Source organism: Carlito syrichta, unplaced genomic scaffold (genome assembly GCF_000164805.1).
Source record: "Carlito syrichta isolate Samal-C Ts95f unplaced genomic scaffold, Tarsius_syrichta-2.0.1 Scaffold309297, whole genome shotgun sequence".
NCBI lineage: Eukaryota > Metazoa > Chordata > Mammalia > Primates > Tarsiidae > Carlito > Carlito syrichta.
Genome location: NW_007253393.1, coordinates 156,260 through 180,686, shown reverse-complemented (window position 1 = coordinate 180,686; position 24,427 = coordinate 156,260). Strand labels below are relative to the sequence as shown.

At 43.7% G+C, this 24,427-nt stretch overlaps 1 protein-coding gene across 1 annotated transcript in view; it reads left to right on the top strand.

The window, feature by feature from the left end:
• Nucleotides 1-24,427, top strand: part of LOC103269576 (endonuclease/exonuclease/phosphatase family domain-containing protein 1-like) — an 88,501-nt gene that overhangs the window by 19,263 nt on the left and 44,811 nt on the right. The window contains exon 3 of the mRNA XM_008067144.1: nucleotides 15,888-15,939. Within this exon, the coding sequence (XP_008065335.1) occupies nucleotides 15,888-15,939 (52 nt within the window). The remainder of the gene's footprint in view (nucleotides 1-15,887; nucleotides 15,940-24,427) is intronic.

Sequence of the window (24,427 nt, the reverse complement as noted above, 5' to 3'; positions counted from 1 at the left end):
TACAGGCGTGCGCTACCACGCCTGGCTAATTTTTTTATTTTATTGTAGAGATGAGGTTTCGCCAGCCCAGGCGGGTCTCGAACCCGCGGGCTCAGGCAATCCACTCACCTCAGCCTCCCAAAGGCACGAGATTACAGGCTGAGCCACCGAGCCCGGTGGCAGCACACATTTAAAAAATGTGTGTTTGTGTGTGTGTGTGTGTTTTGATTCTCACAGGCTTCAATACACATAAAGAAATACACAAGAAATTAAAATATTTGAGAGAAGGCTGTGAGTGGAAAGGGAAAATAGGAAAATAAGACAGGATTGGTCCCTAGAAGTTCATCCCACATGGTCTAAACAAGTTGCTGAAGAATGACCACAGGATGGTAGAAGTAGAGAGGAGAACTGGGCCAGTGACAGTCCTCACCTGTTACCAGGAGGATGGGGACCCTGGTCCCACAGTAGATGCAAAAACTAGTCTGATCTTGTTGCTTTTTTTGTCTGTTTTGTTTTGTTTTTTTGTTTGTTTGTTTTTTGAGGTGAGGTCTTGCCACGTTATCCAGACTGGTGTTAAACACCTGGCCTCAAGTGATCCTCCCACCTTAGCCTCCCAAAGCATTGGAATTACAAATGTGAGCCTCCACATCCAGCCAAATCTGGTGGTTTCTTGTACCTCCTCCAATGAAACGAAGGAGTAAACAAAGAGCAGTTCAGAAAGAACAACTGGGCAGGAAGGCAGTAAAGATTATTTTGTCCTGAAGGAAAAAATATTTTCAGATGATAGTTGCAGCTCTGATCTTATTGAGCAGACGGCTCCTTCTTGGGTGAAGGAAAAAATTAAGGGGGAAATCTCAAGTCCCATGGGGAAGTTCCCCAAATTCACTTGTACTGGGGAGGTGATCAGTCCCAAGTGGAGAGCCCCCTTGGTTTAGAGACATCTGGCCTTGTGTCATCATAACCATTTGGATTAAGAGTGACCAAAAAGAACCTCTTGGAAGGTCCACAACTTCGTCTCTTACCAGCTGAATGTGAACCAGGGGGAGGTTTGGGATGAAAGAAAGAGGTACCAGTAGGATCCCTGAGCCTGGGGTGGGTACGTGACTGCCTTGCTCTTACTGTGTCCTGTGCTCGTTGTTAAAGCAGAGCTGATGACATTGATGTCATGCAGAGAGCATAAGAATGTTTGTAACATGCGTGGCTCAGTGCATGTCAGATCGTAGGGTGAGAAAAAGGCTTTTTCCTTCTCCTTTTACTCTCTGCCCCAGCACAAACTTATATCTACCCTGAGTTCTTAAAGAAATAAAGTAGTAGATAATTTTTCCAGCTTGTGGGAAGAGCTTCACCCTTCATTCATTCATTCATTCATTCATTCATTCTTTTGAGTCAGGGTCTCACTCTGTCTCCCAGGCTGGAGTGCAGTGACAGGATCCTAGCTCACCACAGCCTCGACCTCCTGGGCTTGGGTGATCCTTCCACCTCAGTCTCTGGAGTAACTGGGACTACAGGTATGTGCCACCACAACTGGCTAATTAAAAAAAATTTTTTTTTGTAGAGATGAGGTCTTGCTATATTGCCCAGGCTGGTCTTGAATTCCTGGGCTCAAGCAATCCTCCTGCCTCAAGCCTCCCAAAGTGTTGAGATTACAAGTGTGAGCCACTGTGCCTGGCTTCACCCTCCAATTTAAAATAACCCAATATTTAATTTCTTTTCAATATTTTATGCAACCTTATTTTTTAGAGTTTAAGTCCTTATTATCCTTTGGGAAAGGAACCTTGAGTTTTGAATAAATATTACCACTTTGAAAGTATTCAAGAACCAGTTTTATAGTATATATTTTACTTATCACCTGTGTATCTTTTTATTTTTAGTTTTAGAGGATGAAAGAGAGCAAAACTGTGTTGCATACTCAGCTCCAGAAAAGTTATATTATTCTTTGTTCTTTTTTGAGGGAGAGTGACCTGGGTTGATCTGGAATTAAAGTGCTAACTGTTAAAGAATGTAATCTAATTATTTAATAATAATAACAGGGACACTGCTACTCCCAACTTCATGTTAAAAAATCTGGCATTGTGAAGTTCGAACTCAGCAATTTCACCTTTACAGGAACATTTTCAAATTGTGGGTTCGTCATTTAGAATCTGTTTTTTAAGTGGCTAGAATACCAGTTTGATTTTGAGGAATGAAAGCTTTATGCTCTGATAACTTCAAACAAAGATAAGACTTATGTACCAGATCATGTTCATTTCAATTCAGGTAAATATTAATAACTGTCATTTATTTGTGTACCTAATATGTACTAGAAGCAATATACTATAATGAATGCCATCTTATCGAGTTTTCTGAATTCAATAAAATCAGTATCTTGATTTTATAGATGAGAAAAATCTAGTCTCTGATCAAATGGCTTCTATGGGACAGTCTTCTGTGACCTTCCCACAGCACATTGACCATGCATGTACCCATATACCCCATCACCCATGCTCTCTTACCCTGCTTTATTATTTTTTTTATTTTTAATTTTTTTTTAGAGACCAGATGTGGTAACTCATGCCTGTAGTTCTAGTACTTTGGGAGGCTGAGGCAGGAGTATCGCTTGAGGCCAGGAGACCAGCAAAGTGAGATGTTGTTTCTCAAAAAAAAAAAGAAAAGAAAAGAAAAAAGAAAAATTAGCTGGGCACGGCAGTGTATTCCTGTACTCCTAGCTACTCAGGAGACTGAGGAAGGAGGATCATCTGAGCCCAGGAGTTCAAGGCTGTGGTGAGCTGTAATTGTGCTCTGCACTCTAGCCTGGGCAACAGAGTGAAACCCTGTCTCAAAAAATAAAAATAAGTAAATAAATAAATGTCTAGAGACAGGGGTCTCACTGTGTTGCCCAGGCTAGTCTTGTACTTCTGGCCTCAAGGGATCCTCCTGCCTTGGCCTCCCGAAGTGCTAGGATTATAGACATGAGCCACTGCACCAGTTTTGATTAATTTCTTATAAACTCATCACCACTAGACATATAGTGGTATAATTTACTGTATATTTCTTTCATAATACAGTTGACTCAAGTTGAAAATTCCCATATAACTTTTGACTCCTCCAAAACTTAACTACTAATAGTCTACTGTTGACCAGAAGCCTTATTGTTAACATAAAGTCAATGAACACATATCTGGTATGTTATATTTATGATACACTCTTTTCTTACAATAAAGGAAGGTAAAGAAAAGAAAATGTTATTAAGAAAACCATGTGGAATAAAGAAGAACAAAATCATGAACTTCACAGCAACCTAGATGGACTTAGAGTTTATAATATTGAGAGATGTTTCACAGAAACAAAGAACTGAGTATCACATGTTCTCACTCATAAGCAGACCTTGAACAATTATCGTAACATTATAAGAAAAGGATTGTCAGTAGTAGGAAACTGCCGGGAGGGGAGCAGGGAAGTGGGATTGGCATTAGTGGGAATCTGCCTGGGGAAGGGGGGGGCACACCTCATCAACAAGGGTACCTGCATAATGAACATTAGTATACCTAACCCTGAATTGTACTCCACATCTTTAAAATAAAAAAAAAATTTAAAGGAAAAAAAATACTGATGATAATATAAATTATGCATTCAATCCAAGAAAGTCTTGCAATGTGAAAAAAAATATTGATCATAGTAAATTATGCATTCAATCCAAGGATGTCTTGCACTGTGGAAAAAAAAAAAAGAAAATCATATGGAAGAGAACATATTTCCTATTCATTAAGTGGAAGTGAATCATCATACAGGTCTTCATCCTCATATCATCTTAATGTTGGGAAGGCTGAGGAGGAAGAGGAGGGGTTGGTCTTGCTGTCTCAAGGATGGCAGAGGCTGAAGGAACTCTGCCTGTAAGTGGACCTGTGCAGTTCAAACTCAAGTTGCTCAAGGCCAACTGTCTATGTAACAAAAGTATTATATTTCATGTTATTATCAGTTTGTTGCAGATCCTTCCATCTTAGCCTGTTGGGACTACTACAACAAAGTACTATAAACTGGGTGGCTTATAAGCAACAGTCATACATTTATCCCAGCCCTAGAGGCTGGTGAGTCTAAGATCGAGGAGGCACTGGCAGATCGGTGTCTGGGGAGGGCCTGTTTCCTGGTTCAGAGATGGTGCCTTCTAGCTAGGTCCCCACATGGTGGAAAGGGCAAGGGAGCTGTCTGGGTTCTCTTCTTTAAGGGCATGAATTTTCACAACCTGATTACCTCCCCAACGCATCACCTCCCAATACCACCACACTGGTAATTAGATTTCAGCTTAAAAATTGGGGTGGGGGAAATACAGATATCCAGACCTCGGCACCTCCTCACAGTGGTGTGCTGGATGGAGCTGGTGTGGGAGGGCTCACAGGGGCCCACTGTGCACACCTCTTCCCAGCTCTGTGCTCAGTCACACTAGACTGGTGACTTGAAATAAGCCATGGTGGGAGAATGTACATCATAAAACCTAGCAAATGCTGCAGCTCCTCCCCATCCCCACCCCTAAAGCCAGTGATTGAACATTTACCTGCAGACCATTCCCCACCCCTCAGTAGAATGTGAGCTTCTTGAGGGTAAAGATTGTGTTTCATTCATTGCTCTATCTCTGGTGCCCAGAACCATGTCTGGCACATAGTAGATGCTTAGTAAATATTTTTGTTGAACGAATAAAAAGTGGCGCGTGCTTTCAAATCACACAGACCTGGACTCTATTCCTTGACCCTGTGTGTACTTTACAGCAGCCACTTAATCCCTCTGAAACTGTAAAGTAGGGATGAAAATCTGTGCCTCTTCAGTTGAGGATTGAGATATCCCAAAGATATCCCAAAGCCAGGAGCAGATTGAAAAGCTAATATTGTAGCATGCAAATGCTTGAGTCGATCCTTGAATACTCAGTTTAGCTTTAGAATCTGCAGTTTGTTAAAACCCTGTTTGCAAGGAGAAACTTGGAGGTGTAAGTGGAATAACATAACCAAGGCTTAGCAAGTTCTTAGCATCTGGAAAACACTCAGTTAACCACATCCTCTTCCTCATTGGTTTTTCCACATTTCTAGTCTGTTCCTCTGCCTTTTCTTCCAGACTTCCCAGGAATAAAATTGCCCAGTCTACTGTAGTTTTATCTCCTGCAGTTAAAACAAGCCATTAACTTTCTGATGGGTTTTCCTGTGGGGCCTCAGACTTTGGATTAGGTTAAGTGATTCAGCCTTTTAAAAAGTGGCATTAAGTAGGCAGTTTGCTGCTGGGGGAAAAAAGCGTAGGTGTGGAAATGTTTCCCAGTCTCCAGTCAACAGCAGCCTGACTTCTGCTGTTCAGCTGTCACCTCTGTTCTGTGACACCTCAGCTGAGTGAAGGTGCCAAGTTGGCTGGAAGCCATGCACTTCCCCCATCCCCTCCCACGGGAGAGGAGAGCCAGAAGGAGAGCCATACTTTACATAAGTTGGTAGGAAACGAGACCACAGTCAGTCTGATCATAATGTCTGGACAAATTTTTCCCTGTTCAAAAATGAATAAAGACTGTGGAAAAATTTTGCAGAACAAGGTAAAGGCAACAGCTCCTGAAGATTGAGGAGTTTCTACTTTTGAAAAAAACTCATCTATAGTGGATCTGGAAGAGAATTTGGGAAAATGTGTGTCATCCTCAGTATACAACCAAAAAACGCAGTCTTCCTGGAACAGGAACAGAAAGACATAAGGAAAGAATGTTTGCTATGAAAAGGCAGCAGAAAGGGGGAAAAATGGAGATGGATTAAATAAGGAAAGAGTTTAAGGAAACAAAATCCAATAGCAGAACTAAACACAAATTAGCAAGAGTACAGAAAAATGTCAGTGTATGGTAAAGGCTCTGGAAAATGCAAGAAACTAAAAGAAAAACAGGAGACAAGGTTATAGATGTAGAAGAAGGAATTGGTAGCCCACATTCAGATTATTGATCATCAAGACTGTGATGGAAGAAAATTCCTTGAGCTGATGAGAGACTGTACATGAATATCAAAGGGCTCACCCAGCAAACATTCTGAACACACTCTAGTAAAAGATCCTAGCATACCCTGGGACAAATAGAGAATAGCAAGGAGAGAAGAAGAGGAAAAGCATTTCATAGGCATCTACACAGAAACATCCTAGCATACCCTGGGACAAATAGAGAATTGCAAAGAGAGAAGAAGAGGAAAAGCATTTCATAGGCATCTACACAGAAAAAAAACAACAACAAAAATCAAATTGACTTTAGACTTGTGCTTCATGCAAAGAGACTGTGTTTGCAGAACCTGTCAGAAGATTAAGACGCCTAGGAAGTTTTGTTTTTGTTTGTTTGTTTGTTTGTTTTTGAGTTGGAGTCTCACTCTGTCTCCCAGACTGGAGTGCAGTGGCACGCTTCTAGCCACTGCAGCCTTGACCTGCTGGGCTCCGGCAATCCTTCTACCTCAACCTTCCAAGTAGCTGGAACTACAGGCATGTGCTACCATGCCTGACTAATTTTTTTATTTATTGTAGATACAAGGTCTTGCCAAGTTGCCCAGGTGGGTCTTGAACCTGCGGACTCAGGCAATTCACTCACCTCGGCCTCCCAAAGAGCTGGGATTACAGGCTGAGCCATCAAGCCCTGCCGAATTTATTTTTTTATTCAGATATATTCCAGGCCCCATGACACACCTACCTGATTATCAAATAAGTCTGTGAACCATATACAAAGTTGTGGGGTTACACGTTGCAACCGAACAATGTAATACTCAGCCAAGGCACCTTTTATGTGTAAAGCCAGTCAGAAAGACATTCTTAGACATGCTAGGGCTTAAGAAGGTATACGTACGTGCTCCTTTCTTTAAAATTCACTTTAAAGATATGTTGTCAATGCTCCAGTTAAACATGGAGCTCAGGGATAGGTAGCATAAGCACTGGGATCAGTGAAAGAGAGAGCAGTTTAATTGATTGCTGAACATCTGATTATCAAACAAATGCAAATGTCAAAAATCCTTCTTCTGATAAGCTGTGTAATGGAGAGACAACCAAATGCTTGGATTCTGGGTCTAAACCCTGAAGTATTGTTCCTGGAGATCAAAAAGGAAAGGTTATTATTTTGCTTGTCTGAAATGGGTTGGCACCAAAAATTATTCTAATTCCAAAGAAGTGTTAAAGGCTAAAGAAAGGCTCTGAATAATGAATACTAATATCCACCACTTTTGGTGGTTTACTGTGAGCTAAGCAATGTGCTTAGGACCTTAGAATTTAAAATGTAAATCCCAACAACTGGCTGAGCATGGTGGCTCACGCCTGTAATCCCAGCACTTGGAGGAGAGAGAATTGCCTGAACCCACAGGTTCGAGACCAGCTTGGGCAACTTGGTGAGACCTTATCTCTATAATAAATCAAATAATTAACTGGGTGTGGTGGCACGTGCCTGTATTTCCAGTTACTTGGAAGGCTGAGGTAAAAGGATTGCCTGAGCCCAGCAAGTCGAGGTTGTGATAGCCGTGAGTGTGCCAGTGCACTCCAGCCTGGGTGACAGAGAGAGACTCCCTCAAAAAAAAAAAAAAGAACCCACTACTTAGAGATATAAAAACACAATGCAAGCCAGCTCGGTGGCTCAGCCAGTAATCTCGCGCCTTTGGGAGGCTGAGGTGAGTGGATTGCCTGAGCCCGCAGGTTTGAGACCCACCTGGGCAGGCGAGACCTCATCTCTACAATAAATCAAAAAATTAGCCAGGCATGGTAGTACGCGCCTGTAATTCCGGCTACTCGGAAGGCTGAGGTGGAAGGAACGCTGTGGCCGGGAGCGGCCACTGCACTGCAGTCTGGGCGACAGAGTGAGACTCCAACTCAAAAACAAAAACAAAAACACACGCAATGCAAATCACTATTGAATCCAATAGGAGCTCAAAGCTGCAACTTCAGACTGGGTAGAAAGTAACAAGAAGGCTTCATAATAAAATTTGAAAAAGGACAAATATATACTTAGAGAAAAGGTGGCTCTATATATGAGAAATCATTGAAATAAATGAATATGTCACTCAAGAAGGTGACAGAGAAACTAAAGAAAAAATGGAAAGTTGAAGAAAGGATTTAAGATAAATGTGAACCTTAATTCATTAGGAAACGAGTGGTAGAATTGATCAGTCCTGGTGCTAATTTTTCAGGAGACCAATAAAGTAGACTGATTTCTTATAGATCTAATTTTTTACATGAGAAAAAATACACATTAAGGCATGAGGACAGGGATATAAACCCAGATGCAGAGGTTGTTTTCAAGTTTAAAGTAATTACTAGTACAATTCTGTGCTCAAAATTAGAAAATCTGAATGAATTAGATAGTTTTCTAAGAAAACAATATACTAGGCTAGGCATGGTGGCTCCCGCCTGTAATCACAACACTTTGCAAGGCCGAGGCAGGAGGATTGCTTGAGCCCAGGAGTTTGAGACCAGCTTAGGCAACCAGGCAAAACCTCGTCTCTACAAAAAAAAAAATTAGCTGAGTGTGGTAGTATGCCTGAAGTTCTAGCTACTCAGGAGGCTGAGGTGGAAGGATCACCTAAGCCCTGGAGGTCAAGTCTGCAGTGAACCATGATCATGCCACTGCACTCCAGCCTGAGTGGCAAAGTAAGAACCTGACTCAAAAAAAGAAAGAAGAGAAAACAGACTAAAACGTAATTAATTCAAACAGTTGAAAACCTGAATGTAACAAAAACCATGAACGAAGCTTCCTACCCAGACTGTTTTGTAGACCGGTTCTTTCAAACCTGCCAAGAACAGTTACTGCCCAAGCTAAGTTCCACATAGATTGTTCTGGTGCTAACATACTAATCCAGCACTCAACTTTGCAGAGGAAGGATGAGGTGCAAGTGTGTGTCTTGGCGGTGATAGGAATCAATGAACGAGGACATGTCTGGGAAAGGCAGCACCTTTCCCAGAGCCTGTCTCCCTTTCCCAGGCATGTCACTGATGCACAGATGCTGATGTCCCCTGTGTCTTTCCAACCCTGAGCTAGTGGAGGCAGAAAGCAAGCATTAGGGAAAACAAGTCTACCTCTGATACCCATGATGTCTTCTAAACTTTGGTGATCAAAAAAGAGACTCTTTCACAGTTTGCTCAGAAGTAGTTAATGAGGAACTTGGAGGGAGGAATGTTCAGACAACCAGATTGACACCGTTTCTGAATTTTACTTTCATGAAACGTCGTAAGTAAACCCCATGTTCTGCTTGGGGACTTGTGAATAGAGTGTGGCTGTTGCCTGTGGTCACCAGAGCCTGGCGATGATCACACCTTTGTTCCATCTTCTCCTCTTAGGCCTCCTCTCTCTCTGGAAGGCTACCCAGAGAGAAAGATGAAGGGGGAGGGAAGGAGGGAGGGAAAATGAATGTGCAACTTTGAGAGGGGTCATTTGTTTTCAGTTTAATAACTGCACCCAGTGTGAAAAGGCTAAGAGCTCTTGGCTTTGCATTTTCCTCCTTGGCAAGTCATGCTGTGAAAAGCACATCCCCCCGCCCCCACCTTCTACCTAGATCCTCCTGTGCCTCCTGTCTGCTTCTCATCCACTGAAACCTGGCATCATCTCTATACCCCCGAAACGCTCTCCCCAAGTACATCAGCCTTTGCTCACCTGGCATTCCACAAAATCTGAACTGCTGGCTCCCTGCCTTCTTGCATCTCTTTCTTGTGGTAGCTCTGGGCTTTCCTTCCACCTTCCTGGCAGTTCCTTCCTGTTTCCCTGACAGGCACCTGTTCCTCTTCCTGGCTCTTAAATGTTAATGGCCCTTGGGCTTCTGTCCTGGACACCTTCTCTCTCCTGGATAATCTCACCCTTCTGTCACCATCCTCCTGCCCCTGATGTCCAAATCTAGGGCCCAGAACTTTCTGAAATACAGCCAGTTACTTCTTGACGCTCCAGGCGGAGATCCCAGGGCATCAGATGTCAGTGTATCTAAGTCCAGCCTCACGTCTCCAACCCTGCTTGGTCACTCCCGCACCCAGTGTCACAAGCTGAAAACAGGTGATATTTCTTTCACATGCTCCATATTCATTCACTCATCAGGCTATGCAGCTGCCTATCTGTATAGAATTAGCCTGATGTCTTCATCTCTTACCTAGACCCTTCTTGGGTCTCACTTCCTCGGGTCTCATTGCCATCCCAAACCACCCCTTCCTGTTCTCCACACCATGGCCATTTTTATGCCATTAGTAATACCTTCTATGCTCCGGGACCTCTACCACACGACTAAGTCATTGGTGGCTACTCTTTGCCAAACTCCTTGACGTGATAGGACAAACTCTCTGAGCAGGCCTGGCCTCACCTGCTTCTGCAGAATAAGCTTTGGGCACCTACCCCCATTTCAGCTTCCCACCTCCACATCCCCTGGCCAGTGTGCAGTCTTTGAGTGGGCCATGTTTACTCTCTCCCCTAGTCCCTTTGCTCCTGCTATTCCTGCCATCTTGCCAGGAGCACACCTGTTCTCTCTGCCTTGTAGGCCCACGGATGCCAGCTTCAAGGCCACTCCCCATGAACCTCCCAGCTTTGTACAGTGCCTTTCCAGTGCACACCTAGTGTTTATCTCTTGAGAGTGCTCGTCACACAGCTGACGTGCTTCCCTGAGTCATCAGTGTCTCCCCAGGACCCAGCAGTGCCCAGTGCGTAATACATAATGCTTAGATATTTTCATCCATGCAGTGAATACATGGATCCTCCATATTGCATTCATTCTCTGTCTGTTGCACACGGCTATATCTCATGAACTCTACCATGTCACTTAGTGTATGCAGTGGGAGCTCAAAGTGCCAGAATCCTCAGAGAAAGGGAGATAGAGTGAGTTCTTGACTCTGATCTTCTTTAGGTTATCATCTATTCTGGAAGCAAGAGAGTCTCCATAGTTGAGAGTTTACCCTTTAAGTGCCTTTGCAAGCACCCACAGTTATCCACAACCTGCTGTTGCAGGGGCCATTGAGGTTCATGCAGTCTGTAGCCCCGCACCACCCCAGACTGCAGGGGTGCCCTCTGGCGTCTGTCTCTTTGGTGCAGCTGCATGTCTTTTCTGCTGGTGGTGTCTGCCTGGCATTTTCCCTATCACCACTTCTAATCCCATTATGGACCACTCTGTGCCAGGCGCTGTCCGACCAAGTAAAACATCTGCCCTCACATACCTTACTTCTCTGAGGCTACTTAACAAACATTACGGCATGCATTCTAGGCCTTTTTAAGTGTTGCTCATCTTGACTTCAGAACTTGCCCTTGAAATTATCATTTATCTAAATATATCACTGCTATCATCTGCTTTTGTATGGTTTGCCTCTCTTCTCTAAACAGAGTGGAGAAAAAGAAATGATGGTTCGTTGCAGCTTTCATCTGTTGGGAGCTCTTCTGTTCTCAGGGTATGCTGACCAAGTCCCAGGCCATCAACAGAGATATCCTCTTAGCCCAACTCTGCTGATCCACCCTGGAGCACAGAAGCATGTCTGGGAGATGCGCCTCCCTCCCTGCCCCCACCCACCCCTTCAGGCAGATGCTGAAACAGCTTCCTGGCTCCTTTGAGCCCCTAGGTGGCAGGGATGATACTACGTTCACCTTTGACCCCTGATGCACGGCAGTTTCGGAAACATAGGACATATTTAATATATAGTTGTGGAATCAGCAGAAGAAAAGAGGGAGACAGGGACAGAACTGAAAATGAAATACCAGATTCCCTTCCAGGGCAAAAAGTTAGATGGTGTCAAGTAGAGGATTTGGTGAACAGATTTTGTTGCTCCTTCATATGTGTGAAATTTCCTCCCAGGGAGTATCTGATGAGCTAGAAGAATCTGATATTGTAAATACTGAAATAAATACCCCAAACTGGAAGGGTTTCCAATAAGGTTAGAAATAACATTAGGATAGTTATATAACAGGAAACATCTCAGAATACTCTTAAAGTCTACAGCTCTCAGGAGGAAAAAACACAGCTTTCTAAAGAAATCCAGTGTCAGGAATAGCTGTAGCAGTAGCTTCTTATTAATATGCATTTTTTATGTTTTAAAACTCAAACTATGGCTCAGCCTGTAATCCCAGCACTTTGGGAGGCCAAGGCTAGTAGATTGCCAGAGCCCGTGGGTTCAAGACCAGCCCTGGCAACTTGGTAAGACCTTGCCTCTACAACAAATAGAAAATTAGCCGGGCATGGTAATGCACGCCTGTGGTTCCAGCTACTTCGAAGGCTGAGTCAGAAAGATTGCCAGAGCCCAGCAGGTCGATGCTGGGGTGGCCGTGAATGTGCCACTGCACTCCAGCCTGGGCGACAGAGTGACTCCAACTAAAAAAAAAAACAAAACCTCGAACTATATAGATTTGAATGTCTTATCATCCTCTCTCCATCTTTTTCCCCCTGCCATCTTGTGTTGCTGGATTTCAGTAGTGTGAATGTATCTCTGGTTTGGGTTTTGTTTGTTTGTTTGTTTGTTTTTTGCCCTTCTCCTCACCCTTCATTAAATTAATACTATTTGGTATTTGATTTTAGAGCAGATGTTAAATGGGTTTTATCTCACATGTCAATTTCAGTAGATTGGTTGTAGCTTACTAGAGTGTTGAGGAGGATTCTGAAGCTGGATCTAAGTTCAATGGGGAGAGTTTCATGGAAAGAGTTTGGAGGGGCTTGGAGAGTAGCAATATGTATGCCACATATTTGCCATCCCTGTTTCGGGGACAGTAAAGTGATGAAACCAGGGAGCTGTGTCCTTCAGGCTTAGACCTAAATAAGAGTCAGCTAAAGTTATTTTAACGTCATTTTCATTTCAGAGCCTGAAATTGTTGGCTTTCAAATCATGTTCTACAGTGGCTTGAATGCAGTACCTTCGTGACTAGGAAAAAAAAGAGAGTGAGCATCTTAACAGTGTTTAAATCTTTATCTGATACTAAATTGGACTTCATGATTACAGAAGGGGCAGGAGTGGGAGACTTATTTTAAAAGTCTCAGCTAGGAGCGGTGACTCAGCCTGTAATCCCAGCACTTTGGGAGGCTGAGACGAGAGGATTGCCTGAGCCCAGGGGTTCGAGACCAGCCTGGGCAACTTGGTGAGACCTCGTCTTTACGATAAATCAAAAAATTAGCCGGGCATGGTGGCACACACTTGTAGTTCCAGCTACTTGGAAGGCTGAGGCGGAAGGATTGCCTAAGCCCAGCAGGTCGAGGCTGAGGTGGCTGTGAGTATGTCCCTATACTCTTGCCTGGGTTACAAAGTGAGACTCCAACTCAAAAAAAAAAAAGTCTCTCCAGTAAATATTTACATTGGTGATTTCAGAGGCAGTTTAAGCTTCTGAAACTTGAGCTACAACTGGATACCTCTAACTGAGCTTGTAAGTTGCTGTCCACATTGGTTACTTGGGGTCTAAATTTGTGCACTGAGAATCGGAATGTGCTGAGGAGCGGCTAATGGCTCTCACCCAGCAATGGTTTTATTAATGGCAGTCAGTGACACAGACACACCTAGCATCTTTTGCCAAAGGAGAATCCATCCAGTCATCTCGTTTGAGGCATTGTTTTTGAGATGGAGAAACTGAGGCGTGGCCCATGATATTACCCATCCAAGCTGGAATGAGTGAGCTCTAATAACAAATTGGCCCAAAGTCTTCCAAGCCCAATCAGTTGGTCAATTAAATACATTTCTTGATTGCTCTCCATGTGCCCGTGTAGACACTGCAAATGTAGTTATGACTAAGGATGCTAGTCTCCCTGGGTGTCCAGGGAAGGCTGCTTGGAGGAGGCAGCATTCACATTTAGAATGAAATGAGGTGGGAAGATAGAGTTGGTGTGGAGAAGATCTTGGGGAGATCCTTCCCAGCCACAGAAATAACAAAAGCAAACTTGTTTGAGAGATGGAAGAAAAGCCAATGTGGTGGGAGCCAAGAGAATGCCCAGACATTAGCCTGGATATTTGCAGAATGGTTGTGGGTGATGGTAATTTCTGGTAAGCCTTGGAACCTTTCATTGTACTTCCTGAAGCTGCTTTTAAATAAACCATTGCATGTGATGGGAAAGTGCTTGCTTAGCTATACAGAGAGAGTATGAAGCATTCTCCAAATAAAGATGAACCTCAACATGACATAATCCCTTTGAGGGAGGTATGTACTGCAGGTGAGGCCCATTTCTGTTCTGCAGAGCCTGTGCAGGCTGATGGGAGTAGGGAGCACGGTGACCATAAGCCCATTAGCTGGGTGGGGAACGAACACCATGACGCCATCAATGACTGACCCTGTGTGCTGAGTCCAGCCCAGGCCTCCTCCACAGCCCCGATGCCTGCTTATTGTGTCCATGAATGCTTCAAAAGCAACACGTCCATAAAAAGGGAAAATAGACTCCCCTGCCAAACTACACATGCTTCTGAATTTTCTCATCTTGGTTGCTGGCTGCAGTCTGGGCTCAGGCCTCTAAACTAGAAGCTGGCAAGCCGTCTCCTCCCTTGGTGCCTTTGTAGACCCTTCTGTGGATGGCCTTTCTGCCCAGCCCCCTGCCTTGGCAAAGCTGGCCTTTCAAGGTCAGCCTTCTCTGACCTTGTCTGGGCCAGATTCCTCTCTGCATCTCTGTGCGCCCGCTTGGCAGAGTGTACATCATATTCTGGACTGGCCGGCGCCTCCAAGAGGCTGCGAGTATCTCACAGCAGGGAGCTTGTCATAGTCATTGCAGATCCTCGGCCACCTGCACGCAGTAGGGTTCCGCTGATGTTTGGTGAACTATTGAGCAGTGGAGCTGGGCCCCTTAGTAAGCAGTGGTTTTAGCTATTTGCTCATGACACTCAAAGGAACACCAAGTGAAGATGAATACTAACCACAGCTAACTATTTTCTTCTTTATATTCCTCTGAATTCATTCAGGCTCCTTACAGGAAGTAGCTATCAATTATTGTTAGAACCTTTTGTGGTAGAATGTGCATAACATAAAATTTAGCATTATAGCCATTTTCAAGTGTGTAATTCAGTAGCATTAAGCACATTTATATTGTTGTGTGATCATCACCACCATTCATCTGCAGAACTTTTTCATACATCCCAAGCTGAAATTCCATACATTTTAAACACTAGCTCCCCATTCCCCTCTCCCCTCAGCCCCTAGTAACCACCATTCTACTTTCTGCCTCTATGAACTTAACTACTCTAAGTTAGCTCATGGAATCACACAGTATTTGCCTTTTTGTCACTGGCTTATCTCATTTAATGTGTCTTCAAGGTTCACCTGGCTTATAGCATATATCAGAACATCCTTCCTTTTTAAGGCTGAATACTAAATTTCATTGAATGTATGTACCACATTTTGTTTATTCATTTATCTGCCGATGGACATTTGGGTTGTTTCCACCGTTTGACTGTTCTGAATGATGCTACTATGAATACTGGTGTGCAGATGTGCAGATATCTATTGGAGTCTCTGCTTTCAACTCTTTTGGGGTTGTACCTAAAAGTGGAATTGCTGGCTGGGTGCAGTGGCTCAAGCCTGTAATCCCAGCACTTTGGGAGGCTAAGGCAAGAGGATTGCCTGAGCCCAGGGGTTCGAGACCAGCCTGGGCAACTTGGCGAGATCTTGTCTCTACAATAAATGGAAAAATTAGCCGGGCATGGTAGTATTTCTGTAGTTCCAGCTACTAGAAACACTGAGGCAGAAGGATTGTCTGAGCCCAGCAGGTCGAGGCTGCAGTGGCCATGAATGTGCCACTGCACTCCAGTTAAAAAAAAAAAAAGTGGTATTGCTGTATTATATTATATCAAAATTACTTTTAAAATTTAGAAACATTGTAAATATTTTCGCATAGTCATTTTCATTCAAACCATAGGTCACCTTAAGATGAGAGGCCACAAAGAAATGCAGGCTGAATGTTCAGGCTTTTGTTCTTGTGACTTGTGTGATGACCCTTGGTGACATGAAATGGTTTGTTTTCAAGTGTGGTTTTGATTTTTTCTTGCAGCATCAAGCTTCTAGCTGTGCAAGAACTACTTGACAGAGAAGCCTTGGAAAAGGTAAATATTTTGCTCTTCTTGTCCCACTTTCATGAACTGAGAGCAGAGGCCCACACACAGGAAAAAAATCCAGCTCCCTGTCGCCGGAGACAGCACCGACTGCAAGGTGGTCAGTTATTTTATATTCTTGATGGCCAGTGAACCATGCAGAATTTTAATCTGAACTCCTCACCTTGCTCATATACTGTTCACACTTACAAACTCAGCCTTGCTTGGCGCCTTCAGGGTTGCGTGAGAAACAGAGGCTCTCCCTATGGTGGGACATACCCTGGAGAAGGCTTCCTGTGCCTCAGAGCACCAAGAACTGGGAGCTCCCGCTCTCCTCCGCGTGCTGGCATCTGTGCTGGCCCCTTCTCTTCATCTTTGCTCGGTGTGTGTTACTATCTGGGGATAGGGACGATGGAGTTGAGGCTCAGTGAGGGTGGGTAATAACTTGCCCAAGGCAAATGAACTAAGTAGAACAGTGCTGAGTTGAATCCCAGTAGTTCCACTTCCAAAACCACTGCTTTTCAAGTTCATGAGTTTGCATGTTTTTTAGGCAATCCTGAGGATTGGAAAACTGCCTCCCTGGCCCACGCTAATGTTTCACTATGTCCTGGAAGAGACCATGGTGTGTTTCAGCTTTTTATGTTCAAATCAAGCCTGCAGTTGGGAATCCGTTACTGATAGTGGATTTGAGTTCTGCATGGGCAGTGATGTGGGCTCCACAAAGCAGGCACCAAGGAGGCCAGGTCCCCACATGATACCCCATGGGCCTCCTAGTGCATACCAACTGCTCCCCTGTAATAGCTCTGGACTCTCCCTACAGATTCTGTGTCAGTCAGAATCTGTAATGCTAGCATGAAATGGTTAGAGAGATAAGCACCCAAACAATACTTTTTTATTTCCAGAACTTAAAATATGTAGATTAATACTCAGTCTGCTGGTTGGCACTAAAATGAATAGTCTTTTAAATAAGCACCAAGCAGAGATGTAAGGGGAGGAAGGGTCTGAGCTTGGATTTTTGTATTTAATGTCCCCTCAGCCTCATTTCCTTGTTGGATAAACCAAGGATAGTACTGCCGCCTGACCTCAGAGAGGCAAATGAGTTAGTCGATGAGTTAATGTAGCAAAAGGACTTTCTAAATGCAAAAGCACTCTACTCATATTAATTCTTAATTACCTATATTAATTCTTAATATGCAGTCAGCCATTAAAACATACTGAGTCTGGCTATGAAGGATATCAGTGGACCGAAAGACAACATTGGATGTGGATGGTAGACTAGATAAAGGTATTATATCAACACGAATTTTTCCTGAAGTGGATAATTGGCTTGTGGCCTTGTTCTTAGGAATTAACACTGACATATTTAGGAAAAAAGGGGTATGATGTTTATAACATGTTCTCAGATGATTCAGGAAAACAAAAATAGTGAGATATGTATATTAGACAGAGCCAGAGAGAGAAAGAGGAACATAATTGATCAAGTAAATGGGGCAAAATGCAAACAGTTGATCTTTGTGTGTAAAAGCATTTGTGAGAGTTCTTTGTATATTCTTGAAACTTCTTAAAAGTTTCTCCCCTCAAAAAATTATCTTCTTAGTATTCACTACAGTTGTTTGTTTTATTCCTCAATTAAAATAAAACACACACCAAACAAAGCTGGAAAATGTGGAGCCCCAGTACTAGAGAGAATATATAATAAAAACACAGGCACCAAAAATATCGTTTGGGTCTTTGAGCTGTGTGAATATCTAATTTAGAGAGGCCACATAGCCAAGCCAATTTGTGTGGGTATTAGCTGCTTACAAAATCTAAGAGAAGTGGGCTCGGGAATCGCTGCTGCTGGAAGTGGAGCGGTTGTGCTACCCTGAGAATTTGATGCTTGATGCTGAGGTTTTCCAGTCTGTAAAATGGAAATCGTCATACAGTCCCTAATTCACAGTTTTGTTTTGTTTGGTTTTGAGTTGGAGTCTCACTTTGTCACTCAGGCTGTAGTCTCTGTCACCCAGTCTGGAGTGCAGTGGCATGCTCATGGCTACAGCAGCCTTGACCTGTTGGACTCAGGTAATCCTTCCACGTCAGCCTTCCATGTAGCTGAAATTGCAGTCACGTACTACCATGCCTAGCTGATTTTTTTGGTTTATTGTGGAGATGAGATCTCGCCAGCTTCCCCAGGCTGGTCTCAAACCCCTGGGCTTAGGCAATTCTCTTGCCTTACCTCCTAGAGTGCTAAGATTATAGGTGTGAGCCACTGCTCCCGGCTTTCAGAGGTTTTAGGACGATTACTAAGTAGACAATCCATGTGAAGGACTTAAACACTATGTCAGGCGTTCAGTGCTCCTCCAAAATTAGCTGCTGCCATGTTCTTTCCTCTTCCTTCATCCCTTCCTTTGCCTCCTCCTCCCCCTCCTCCCCCTCCTCCCCCTCCCTTCTTCTCTTTCACCAAGTCTCTTGATGGTTTTTTATTGTTCCCCATCTCAATGTATGACCAGTAGAAAGCTTTACAAGGTGGTCGAAATAGGCATAGGAGCCCCCTGGAAGCCATATTGCTCAGTTTCCTTCATCTTCCTTTTCTTTGTTCATTCATTCATGCTACAAGCGTTTGTTGAGCTTTCTGTGTGCCAGGCAAATTTTAAACATTTCTAGAAAATTTCAAACATCATGAGCTTAGTTAGTATCCAGTTGCATTTTGAGTGACACATAGGATGTTGCTGACATAGTACAGCAATTTATCATAGTGCGTGGTCCAGTTGCTATGCTGGAATAAGACAAGTTCCCTGAGGAGCCTCATGACTTACAATTCCCTTCCACCTGGACAAGTTGGAGAGCCATCAAGAAAGGTTTTTTTGTCAAGTATAGAGGTTTGCTGCTTGAAGTGTGGTCCATAAACCAGCAGCATCAAAAACTTATTAGAAATGCAGAATTTGGCTCCACCCCAGGCCCCCTGAATCAGGCCCCAAGTAAAGGACATTCTATGGAAAGGATACTGTGCCAGGCACTAAGTGATCCCCCAAAATTAGCTGCTACCAATGTTCTTTCCTTCTTATCAACATCACTGCTATTGATTAGTCCATAATTGTGAGAAAGAACCTGTGAGATGTCAAATTTTTGCTTTTAAGCTCTTTTTGGCATCCAAAGAGAAGTAAACACCACGTTTCTATTTCTTTCTCTTTCGTTTGTCTGTTCTTCTTGGCATTGAGCGTGTGGTAGTACTTTAATAGAGAGAGCCCCAAAAAAGTCCTTGGTTAGACACACATTCTGCAAACCCCAAACCTCTTGGAACATCTCACAGCTGGGCTTCAAATGACAGCTTGCCTTTAGATTTTTAATTACTGAATTCCCGAGACCCTGCTGTGGTAGAACAGGTCACTTCTAGCCAGATAGTCTCCGTGGTGAGGACCTGCACGTGCCTCCTCCTTGTAAGGTGGGAGCTTTTCTGATGGAGATATTTCCCTCACATGTACTGATAAATTAAATTTGAACACCAAAAGATTTAAATGATGTGAAACATAATATAGAAAGCATGAAAGAAGCAGTAGCGTTTTAGGGTCTCATCGAAAATGGACTCATGCCTATAATCCCAGCACTTTGGGAGGTGGAAGTGAGAGGATTGCCTGAGACCAGGGGTTCGAGAAAAGCCTGGGCAACTTGGCAAGACTTCGTCTCTACAGTAAATCAAAAAATTAGCCAGGCGTTGTGGCACACACCTGTGGTTCCAGTTATTTGGAAGGCTGAGGCAGAAGGATAGCCCAACCCCAGCATGTTGTTCCACTGTAGTCCAGCCTGGGCAAAAGAGTGAGACTCTGATGGGGGGAAGGAGAGGGAGAAGGAGAGAGGGAGAGAAAATAGGACTTCTAGTGCTTTTTCTTGCTAATATTTGCCCTTGTTATTCTGATCTTAGTATTTTAGCTTAAAATGATCATTTTGCCTAAAGCTTACCTGGTTTTAGGCAGAAAGCCCTAGGGCTAAAGTTTTCCTGTTTTTTGCAGAATCCAGAGTCATCTCTGGGGAGACTCCCCTTTAGCAGAGCTGAGATCTCCTCCCAGCCTGGCCTCTGCTGAGCTGTGGAAACTACTGGGCAACCTTCCCTGGAGGCCCAGAACCTTCTCCTCATCTGTAATACCGCTGTCTGTAGTTCCTTCCCATGATTAAACTCTTGGGCTTCATTTTTCAGAGTTGGTCCTTGATAACATTGTAAAGAGGAAAAGTTTTTCCTTTTAGTATTTAATTTTCTAGTATTTTCTCCTTACTCTCTTGATCTTTACTGTGTTTGGGGCTTTTCTGTTTTATCTGCCCTACTCACCATCAAATTTCATCTTCCAGAGAGAGGTGAATACAGACACACAGAGACCTTGATACATAGGTCAATGGGTTCTAGTTTTTAACCTCTTACTATTTGTCTTTTTTTTTTTTTTGGAGTTTGAGTCTCACTCTGTTGCCCAGACTGGAGTGCAGTGGCCGCTCCCAGCCACGCAGCCTCAACCTGCTGGGCTCCAGCGATCCTTCTGCCTCAGCCTTCCAAGTAGCCGGAATTACAGGTATGTGCTACCACGCCTGGCTAATTTTTTGATTTATTGTAGAGATGAGGTCTCACCAAGTTGCCCAGGCGGGTCTCGAACCCGTGGGCTCAGGCAATCCACTCACCTCAGCCTCCCAAAGGCACGGGATTACAGGCTGAGCCACCAAACCCTGCTTACTATATGTCTTAATTGAGGTGCAGTAGATTGGGGAGAAGGTTGGGGAACTTGAGGGAAGGGGGTCAGGTCTCTGAATCTCTCTTCTTCACGAACATTGCATAGAGCCAATTCTCAGACTAATGACAATGATTTGACACTTATTCATAAAATGTTATAAATCTTACAATTAACTATCTAAGTTTCTCTACCAATTTCTTGTTTCAAAAAAATTGTTAGGACTGGGAGCAGATGATCTAAGATGTATATATCTCAGGGCATGTGACATTTCTCTGAAAAAAGTGTTTTGGATTTAGATGTGCTTTTTAAAATCAAACATCCCTTAGATCCCAAGTGCAAGGACTTGCTGTAAGAAGGATGCATGCCATCCGGCTCTCTCTTCTCTGCTGTGAGAGTGGGACGCTTTTGTTTTTCTGAGCATAAGTCACGGGGACTTGTTTCCCAGGCTTTAAAACCAGGCCCATCTAATGCCTTTAAATGTGGCATAGCATGAAAGGAAATCAAAATATTGGTACAGCTTGTTTTAGAAAGATCATTTTTCAGTGACCCTTTCAAACAGCTTCCTGCAAAGCCACAAACAATAGTTTGGCTGGGCACTCTAGCTAGAGGTCACCCTCGCCTTGGTAAGACCAGAGGGCGGGCCACCGGCTGACCTGGCCTGAGACCAGTGCCTTCCTGGAAAGCTGCCCATGTGAGTGGGTCTCCTGGAGGCACAGGCCACCCAACTCATGGCATGGCTCGTGCTGCCCCAGCCCTTTCAGGCCATGAGTCAGCCGTTAATCACAAGTTCACCTGGTTCATGCTCTGAAGGCACCGGACAAGGGTTAGATCTAGCTCTGCTGTTTACTAGCTAGGGACATATTGAACAAGTTTCTGACTTGCCTCTGTTTCCTTTTAACGTGCAGGGTCATGATAATGCCTACTCCATTGGGAATTTTTTTTTCTTTTTTTGGTCAGTGTCTTGCTCTCACTTAGCCTGGAATTCAGTGACATGATCACGGCTCACCACAGCCTTCATCTCCTGGGTTTAAGCAATCCTCCTGTATTGTCCTCCTAAAGTGCTAAGGTTACAGGCATGAGCCACCATGCCCCGCCCCCACTGGGATTTTTTTAAAAATGAGAATGAAATGAGATAATGTGTGAAATAAGAGAGCATGTGTGTCATAAGCTCCAGAGCAGTGGCAGCTGGTACCATCTCTGCTCCTGCTAATTGGCAGCGACTACTATTGTCATCATCATTAGTGTTTTCTCCTCCTTACTTCTCCCTAATTCTCTCTGTAGAAACCCAACTTGAGATTGATGTGTCATCCCTAGAAGATGTTAAATAAATTGTTACATCCCCCCCTGCTCTATTTGTCAAATTGTATAGGATAAGATGCCTGCCAGTCCTCCCTGCTTCTGCTGCCGGGGGCTTTTCTTGGAATTTCATCTCTGGAGTCCAACTCCTAGGCTAGTTTTCCTACAGATGATCACTGAGACCTCTTTCAGTGCTTCACGTGTTTGATAAAGTGTGTGCATTCTACCAGCAAGTCTGGGACTAGAAAAATTGAACTTTATGGATCAGTCAGTGACTTTCCAGCCAAATCCTAGTGGTGGACAATGTAAGAATTAAGGGAATATTCCTGGGAATATTCACATAGATGGGTGTGATAACCTGAAGATGCTAAGTACATGTATCTGTACCTGATGATGGTATTTTCTGAATATACACACAGCATACACATAAACTCTAGCTCTGTTGTTACATCCTTTCAGCGTGCTTTTCACTGTGACTTAAGCTTCCAATTAATTTAGTTTGTGCAACAATTGAGTGCTTGCTCTGTGCCTAAATGGGATTATATGACAAAGGGGATACATTTAGAAAGATGCCTTGCATGTGTATGGCATGTGTGGAATCCCAGAATGTCAGAAATGAGGGAAAACCATCAAATCCCACCCTGACATTTTGCAGACAGGACATTGAGGCCAAGGAAGTTGAGTTCCCTCCTTCCCCTGGGTGCATAGCAAGTGTGTAGGTAAACCAAGACCAACCCCAGTGGACTGGGCTCCATTTCCCAATTCCCTTTAGCATAGCCGATTGCCTCTCTCCTCTCATTTAATCTGGACATCAACTTTAGCAGGCATACTGGATGATTCTATCTCCATATTTTTCCAGGGCTAGAAGCAGGTCTGGAGGGTCATCTGATAGAGAACCAATGCCTACATCTTCTAAATGTATGACTTGTAACAAAACTGATTTGGGGCCAGGCGCAGTGGCTCATATCTGTAATCCCAACACTTTGGGAGTCTGAGGCAGGAAGATTGCTTGAGCCCAGGAGTTTGAGACCAGCCTGGGCAACATAATAAGACCTCATCTCGACAAAAAAAATACAAAAAATAGGAGGGTGTGGTGGTGTGCACCTGTAGTCCTGGCTACTCAGGAAACTGAGTTGAAAGGATCACTGAGCCCAGAAGGTCGAGGCAGCAGTGAGCTGTGATCTTGCCATTGCACTCCAGCCTGGGCAATAGAGTGAGACCCCAACTCAAAAACAAACAAACAACAACAACAAAAACAGTTAGTGGCAGTTGTTAGTTTCCTTCAGCAGGAGAGTAGAGAATGTGGGATGGGTGCTGAAGAAGAGGCAGAAAGACATTCTGGGTTCCAGATATAGCCACTGTCAAGGGAGCATCCAAATGTGAAGGAACACGCGATAGAGTGAGAGCTGCCTGAGGCCACCAACCAAACGGGAGCCATGAGAAAAGCAAGAGAGAATGGAGAACGTGGGTTGGACACACCCTTCATTTAAACTTGATGTCAGAGTGAATAGCTTCAAGGATCTTTAACTTATAAAATCTACTTTAAAATCATTTCTTAGAAAATACAATGTAGCTGACCACATGCAGAAGATTGAAACAGGACCCCTATCTATCCCCATACACAAAAATTAACTCTAAATGGATCAGAGACCTAAATGTAAAACCTCAAACCATGAGAACCTTAGAAAATGAAGGACATACCCTCATGGAAATTGGAACTGGCATCCAGTTCCTGAACAAAACCCGAAACCCACAGGCCATAAGAGAGAGGATAGACAAGTGGGACCTCATTAAACTGACAAGCTTCTACAAAGCCAAAGAAACCATCAAGAGAGCAGGGAGACAGCCTACAGACTAGGAACATGTATTTGCCAACACCAGGTCTGACAAAGGCTTAATATCTTGTCTCTACAAGGAACTCAAACGTGCTGAAAAGAAAAAAACAAACAACCCCATTATAAAACGGGCAAAAGATATGAGCAGACACTTCTTAAAGGAAGATATCCAAGCAGCCAACAGACACATGAAGAAATGTTCAACCTCACTAATCATCAGGAAAATGCAAATCAAAACCACACTGAGATACCACCTAACTCCAGTCAGAATGGCAATTATCAATAACTCAAAAAATGACAGTTGCTGGAGAGGGTGTGGCGAAAGGGAACACTTCTACACTGTTGGTAGGAGTGCAAACTAGTGCAACCTCTGTGGAAAATAGTGTGGTGATTCCTAAAAGCTCTAAATATCGACCTCCCATATGACCCCACAATCCCCCTACTGGGAATATACCCTGAAGAACTCAAATCACTCTATCAAAAAGATACCTGCACACGAATTGAGTGCACAATAGCAAGAACCTGGAAGCAACCATGCTGTCCATCAAAAGTGGAGCCGGGCTCGGTGGCTCAGTCTGTAATCCCAGCCTTTGGGAAGCTGAGGTGAGTGGATTGCCTGAGCCCATGGGTTCGAGACCCGCCTGGGCAGGTGAGACCTCATCTCTACAATAAATCAAA